Raw genomic sequence first — 7,597 nt, 5'->3', positions numbered from 1 at the left:
AGTACTGTCATGTTTTATAAAAATATATACAGATATCTCCCAACAGGTGGAACAATCCCTGACATTAAAGTTACTAGAATCTGGTAACTTCTGCCATTTTTGGGCAAAAATCATGCGTTCTCTCTCTGACACAGGAGCCCAATGGATTGCGGTACTTTCTATATTTAGTGACTAGTGAAAATTTTCATTCAGCGCCCCCTGTTATGTAGGACAGATCACTAAATTGGGTAGCTGAATTAGCGCGTTTATGAACCACTCAAAGCCGCGGCTTTACGAATTCATTTATAATGTCTGACCTTGAACTGATAAATTTACGTGCATTCTCTTTAAATAAATCAATGAATTTTTCACTTTTCTTTACTGCTCGACCTTTCAAGAGGATGCATTCCGTAAAAAAAATACATTGATTGTACGTCTGTCGAATAATTTAAAACCTTGCAATTCTATAAAATGTGCGAAACGAAATCAAATACGCACACAACAATTAATAGTAAGTATCGAAGGTTCATTAAATAATAAATTTGTTGAGGGTTTTGACAAACTTATTGTCCCTATTTAAATTCGAGTGCATAAAGATTACAAGATCTGTACCGCACATTATAGATAAGGTTTATTAATAAATTGATCGTTTGCTCGTTGGAAATTTCAAACCAATTTTTAAACTTCTCGTGTACCTACTTCCGATACAATTCCAAATAATCTTCATGTCCGATTATTCGCTTCGAACAGTCTATTTAGTTTTTTTTTGTAGAAATTAATGTTACGCATCATTTTTCTATCTTTTTCTGCAGGAAAAACTGAAAAATCACCACGTTAGTAAACCACGCTCGGGTATGGCGCTCGGATGTCACCGACCCCACATCATGTAGCCCCGCCCCTAAAGAATTGTTAATTATGCGGCCCAATAGGTACAAGTACACTCCTCATCTTTCTATAAGCGATCTTCTACGGGGTCTAATTTGCTGCCAGCCAACTAGCCAGCCGGCCAAAGCGAGATTAAAACCCACCGTTTTACAAATAAATTTGCAAAAAATGCGTTAAAAAGAGATAATTACAAAAAAAGTTTAATCACTGTTTGCTGCTAAACAATGGCCTAGACGGTCCTAAAACTGTCGTCCTAACTTCAAATTCAATATGGGCATAGCTTTAGCCATATAATACGCAATGCCAAAAGTTGAGTCGAATCGATTCAAAATTCACAGTGCCCTTTTCGCATCTCGACTAATTTATTATAAACCGAATTGCAAACTTTTTTATTTATGGAAGCATTTAAATGAAATTTGATGCATAGCCACTTGAAACAAAGGAAAATCTAACGTAAGTTTCAAAATTTAGGTTTGCGCATGCGCAGTGACAATTTTCTTATTTATGAAAGCATTGAAATGAAATTCTTCTTATAAACTGAAATTGAAGTAGGACATCAAAATGGACTGCACATATGCAACGCTATCTTTCATATTTGTGGCCGGATTTTTACGATTTTAATAGAAGTTGCATCTGACAAATGAGAAATGAATGCAAGTGGAAATGCGCTTTTTGTAAATCGTTTACGGTTACTTTTTTAACTTGTTGTCTTTAGTATTGAGTGTGCGGGGTTTCAGCTAAGGCTGCTCACCAACCTAACACACATTTACAAATACCCATGCCAGTACCTGGATTCGAACCAGGGACCCTTAGTACCGCAGTCCAGCTTCAACTCAACTGCGACACACGGGCTGGCTTAAGAATGACGTTATTGTTTGTAAAAACATCCAATCACATGTCTTAACAACACTGTTAGTTGACAACATAGTTCAGTATGCTTTATATTACGGGCCGATAATCATTTTGAAATTAACAATTTTGTGGTTTTCCCTGTATTTCTTACCCGAGCGAAAATTTTCATTTTACCGTATTAAGTTTTAAAATTTAAAAAGAGCACATGCCCAAAAATAAGTTACAACCAACAACTTTTTTTTTAATGAAAATTCATTTTTATTTTCTTTTGGAATTTTACAGTGTTTCATGTACAGGGTGTCCCACTTTCGACACTTTTATAGGCGTTATGGCCTCTTTTTGGGTCAAACTTGCAATGGTAAAATCAAAATTTGCACATTTTTGCTTCAGAGATACGGAGATAAATCAAACAATTTTCAATTTCAGAATGACCGTATATATTCTTAGTAAAAACAGAAACAAAAAAATGTTTCTTGAAAATTATTGATAAATAATCTGCCGTTTTCAAAATAAATAATTATACAGTACTATCGGGTAAAAAAGTTATTGGATCTAACTTCATTTTACTTAAATGGCATAGCTTGTATATTTCAATCTAAAAATAGCATATTAAATTCTGTTTTTTCAATATAACACTAAAAAAATTCAATATCGATTCAAAAAGGTTCAAAAAAGATTTCTTAAACATTCAAAAATTCGTTTGTAGTAATTTCTAATTTTTTCAGTGTCAGAAGAAATGGCGATAGTTCGTAGAGTTTGTTGAGACCTTTAATTAGAATAGGTACCATGAATGGGTAAAACGTGTGGTTGCCCCCCCCCTTCCCATTTTCAAAAGTTTGCCATTAAAGGCATGCGCATGTAAAATCTGAGATGTAAAAGTTTAGGACCACTCCCGTAAAAGCACCAGCGCTAAAAAACGCGCAAAAAGTTGCCGATCTACCTTTCATTGCATTGCTGGTTACTGGTTGAGTGGTTAGATTGTAGAGATTGGTCTGGTAAGAATAAGATGCAAGTTGTCTTCCGTGGATGAAGATGAAGGGGCCATAGAAAATTTTGGAAAATTCTGAATTAACGTATTGCAAAATTCCTCTGAAAGTCACAGAAGTGGAAGCAGCTCCTGGCAAACTTCTGTTCAAAAGTTCTTCTGGAAAGATGCTAGGAATTTTTGAATACTTTAATTCAATCATCTGTCAGTTTGGCATCATTGCCGTGAGGAACAAGGATAGCGTTATCAAAGAATTACTTAAATTAGTAAGAGAGGCATTTAGTCCATAAGACCCCATACTGAGTATGAAGGTGCGAATTTTGTGTGAATGCGCTATAAACTCCACGACAAATTCGCAAGACCCTGTTGCGAAGTAGTTTACATCATATATATATACTTCTCTTATATATATGGTTTACATTGTTGCCGTGTACCAACAAAACCGTCGAAAAATCCCCAACTAATTCATAACTAACATAACCACACTCTTTTTTTTTGTTATTTTTTTAATTTAAATAAATATTGTGCAATGTCCGCCTACGAATTAGAATTCGCTTGCTTAATACGTAAGACTCCCAAAGTACACGTACGATAAATACACTCTACTTTATAGCAAAATCAAAATCGGAAGACTTGACCCAAGAGCCCTTCTTCACCTACAAGTCGACCGAATATAAAAAGACCTTACGTTTCCGAATACCGGCCTGCAAACCGATAACATCCCGCTTGGGAAGGTTCTGGAATTGGATGCGCTTTGTATGGTCTCACAGTCGTTCCAGAAAATATCGCCGAATTTGCTACACTTTTGTGTAAACGAGATTCTTGGATTGCATTGCAATTAATCCTCTTCTTGTAGATTATCAGTCTTGATCATTTTCTTGACGACCGTCTACATAGCCACGCCTTTGCTCTTCAAATTCTCGTCGTCAGTTCGTCGACACGTAATTTTCAGTCCGAGTATGTGTCGCCGGTGTTTCACCGTCAATTTTAACGGGGGTCTCTTTCAGCTGTTGCCCCTCACGGCTCCTTTAACGAGGTGATAGAAATTTACACCGATTACAATTCGAAGACGTTATACAAACCCAAAAATCTATACGTCGCGGTTAACAAAGAGGGTAGCGCTCGATTGGGAGTTTGGCGTTTGTCGCAACACGCAATTAGACCATCGTCCGGCGGGTACAACCGACAGTTGCCCGTCGACAACGTCACCACTAATAACTATCTGCTGTACTTTCACGACGGCTACGGGAATCGACGCGACTACATTACGGATTATTCGAAGTTATCTTATTTATTTAACGTGATCGCCTTTGATTATCGAGGTAAGTGGAGGGGAGGTTGAGCGGTAAAACAACTTCAAATTTTGTTTAGTCATTCTAAAAATTCGAGAAAAGGTCTTAACAAATTCTGGAACATTTCAAAAAAATTCTAAAGAAATTCTAGAAAATGCTAAAAAAATTTAGAAAAATTCTAGAAAATTTCAAAAATTTTAGAAAAATTGGAAAAAAATCTAGAAGCTTCTGCAAAATGCCACAGTGACTTTCCCATTGGAGGGTGCAGGTAATATGTGCGCGAATTTCGTCCATCCATCCATCTGAAGGTTTGAGATCTTAACATTGAGAACTGAAATTACATGTACCGGGTGACCCAACAAGACTGTTGCTCGGCCATATCTCGAGAACCGTTCGTCGTATGACTTAGGGGTGAACAAATTGTTGGGTAAATCGGTCTTGAAGAATCGCTGGAAAATATTTTCAAGTTCTAAAAATGGGCAACAGAGGGCGTAACTGCCTTCTTAAACCAGTTTATCTATCATTTTCGTAAAAACAAAAACTCAGTTATTTCAAAAACAAAGATGGTGTGGGGCGTTCAATTGTTTTTGCAATAACCTTCTTTAACTACTTAACGGTTTAACCGATTTTAACAAATTTGGTATGTTTGAAAAGAGCATTCCTTGGGCAATGGGAATCAATCATACCATTCCATTTGATTTTTTGGATTTTTTTAGGATTTTGGGTCATAGTGTCAAAACTAGCCCCCTGGCGGAGAAGGATTCAACTAAATTAACTACATTTGATTGGTTGATTCTTGTTGTCCAAGGAATGCTCTTTTCAACAATACCAAATGTGTTACAATCGGTCAAACGGTGAAGTTAAAGCAGGTTATTGCAAAAACAATTGAACGCCCCACGCCATCTTTGTTTTTGAAATAACTGAGTTTTTGTTTTTACAAAAATGATAGATAAACTGGTTCTCTTTGAAAATGTTTAGTTTATTATGCGAAATTTAAAGAAAATGCAATTTTAAAATTTAAGATGGCAGTTACGCCCTCTGTTGGTCATTTTTAGAACTTGAAAATATTTTCCAGCGATTCTTCATAACCGATTTACCCAATAATTTTTTTTGCCCCCAAGTCATACGCGAACGGTTCCCGAGATATGGCCGAGGAACAGTCTTACTGGGTCACCCTGTACAATCACAATATTATTTTAAGCATACGGCGATTCGTACGATGGCAGCTTAAACGAGGAGGGGCTCGTGCGTGACGGCGTGCAGCTGTACAAGTGGTTGCGTTCGCAGGTGAACGCCAGCATCTACTTTTGGGGAGACAATTTGGGGTCCGCGATAGCCGCTCACACGGTAGCTCAATTGGAGAGGGAGAATCTGTATCCGTGCGGAATTCTGTTGGAAAACGGGTTCACGACGATGGGAGAACAGTTGGGGTACTCCTGGTTTATCGCGCGAGTAATGCATCGCGACCGTAGTGCGATTTTCCATAATCATTTGTAGATGAATTGGTATACGCCTTGGTATAAAACCGTTATAACGGACACGCTGGCCGAGAACGATCTTTCTTTTAATACCAACAAGCACTTAAATGAAATCAGTTGTCCCATTCGCTTTTTGGAGTGGGAGTATCATAGAGCGAAACGTTTTAATGTGAAGGTAGGTGCGCTGTTGATGGTTTTTGTGATGGAAACCGATATTTTAGACATCGTACGATGACTACTATTCCCAAGGCTTCTTATTGAATGCAAAGAATGCGATCAGTTTTAATCGCTATTATAAGACTGAAAGGGTTTGGACTGACCAGAACTTTTTGAGGTTTCTGTTGTAACTCAGAGTTGAACGCTGCTCACCATTATCTTTCAGGTCATTTGTCAAGGACGGCAGGAGCCACTGTGACTCTAAGAAACTATAGCAATGTTAAGTGTACTTTTTTGTTTTTAATTCTTTAAATAAATGTCTATTCTTACAATTGCAAAACACAGAGAGTGCAGTGGAAATGTTTTTGTTATTATTAAATAGTGACACCTAGCGATCGCCAACCTTACAGCACATAAAAGAGAAGATAAGGCTGCAAACGGCGAGAGATAAAAGTGCAAGGGGGTGGGGGGCGACGGAAGAAGCTAGAAGAGAACACGAGTGGACAGAAGAAAACAGTAGAAGGCAGATACGGACGGAAGGGAGGGGCTAGGAGATGAGTGAGCCAGCAAAAAGTAAGTCAGAAGAAGGCAAAAGACAGTAGGATAGTAGAAGAGCGAGTCAGATAGGGTAGAAGAGGACAATAGCAAGCTTACGTTCTTCCATAGTCGTTTCTATAGAAACAGCATTGTATTATGTTCTGAACTTCATGTTAATTCGTGCTGCGCGTCCCATTTGAAATAAGAATGGCACATGTTATTGGGTTGCAGAACCATCTGTTTCACTTTATCTACCCTTACGGTTAAAGAGATGACTTAGCCTACTCATTCGAACCTATTAAAATGTCAATTTAATATCTGCTATTATAAAATAAACAAACAAACCTGTTTCAGTAATTTTACTCAAAATCAAAAGATTGGAGCACAACAGTTTTTATGTAAAATGTGAATAATAACAAACGGTGACGAAATTCGAAAATTAATGGTTAGTACCGGGTGACCCAATAAGACAGTTCGTCGGCCATATCTCGAGAACCGTTCGTCATATGACTTAGAGGTAAAAAAATTATTGGGTAAATCGATCATGGAGAATCGCTGGAAAATATTTTCAAGTTCTAAAAATGACCACCAGAGGGCGTAACTGCCATCTTAAATTTTAAAATTGCATTTTCTTTAAATTTCGCAAACTACACATTCTTTTTTCGCACCAGTTTATCTATCATTTTCGTAAAAACAAAAACTCGGTTATTTCAGAAACAAAAATGGTGCGGGGCGTTCAATTGTTTTTGCAATAACCTGCTTTAACTTCTTAACCGTTTCACCGATTTTAACAAATTTGGTATAGTTGAAAAGAGCATTCCTTGGGCAATGGGAATCAACACCAAAATATAGTTAATTTAGTTGAATCCTTCTCCGCCAGGGGGATAGTTTTGACACTGTGACCGAAAATCCTAAAAAATCAAATGGAATGATTTGACTTTTTCTTTATGAAAAAGTAGACAAATAACATCTAAAGAGGCCAGTGGAAACAGTATCTTAAATTTACTTTTTATGTATTTCCGTTATTTGTCGATGGCGCGAAAGAAAAGCACCCCACACTTATCAGTAGGCCTTGGAAAATTAAACAAATGAAACATGATGCATTATAAAATAATAACAGCCGTAATTTGTAAATTATTCTGCTGTGTTTACATTCAGAAAGTGCACTTTTTTGAATTTGTAATCTTTTCTAAAATACCCATTTCTAACCATGAAGCATTGAATATGCTGGCGAAATATTTTGAGTATTTTCAAAATGCGACCATCGCTGCCCGCATCTTCTATTTGCGTTATCCGAATCGACCACGAACCATCGCCGCCAGCATATTAAATGCTTCTTGGTTAGAAATCGCAGGGTTGGCAAAAATCTGGGTTTTTGTATGCTTTGGGTGGGGTTTTGGGTATTTGTGTTGGGTTTTTGTGTTTTTCTTGGG

The 7,597-nt window shown here is 37.3% G+C and overlaps 1 protein-coding gene across 1 annotated transcript; it reads left to right on the top strand.

Moving 5' to 3' along the window:
- Window positions 1-3,108: 3,108 nt before the first annotated feature.
- On the top strand, window positions 3,109-5,971 carry LOC116181521 (lysophosphatidylserine lipase ABHD12-like; the record flags this gene model as incomplete). Its single annotated transcript, XM_031501912.1, is given in 8 exon segments — window positions 3,109-3,267; window positions 3,315-3,510; window positions 3,558-3,658; window positions 3,709-4,023; window positions 5,195-5,445; window positions 5,491-5,646; window positions 5,693-5,805; window positions 5,854-5,971. Coding segments are annotated over 8 exon segments (1,218 nt in total). The 3' UTR covers window positions 5,903-5,971.
- Between the last annotated feature and the right edge of the window lie 1,626 nt (window positions 5,972-7,597).

Source organism: Photinus pyralis, unplaced genomic scaffold (genome assembly GCF_008802855.1).
Source record: "Photinus pyralis isolate 1611_PpyrPB1 unplaced genomic scaffold, Ppyr1.3 Ppyr1.4_LG9, whole genome shotgun sequence".
In the NCBI taxonomy this organism is placed as follows: Eukaryota; Metazoa; Arthropoda; class Insecta; order Coleoptera; family Lampyridae; genus Photinus; species Photinus pyralis.
Note: the sequence above shows the minus strand (reverse complement) of the source record. Positions and strands in the feature narration are given on the sequence as shown.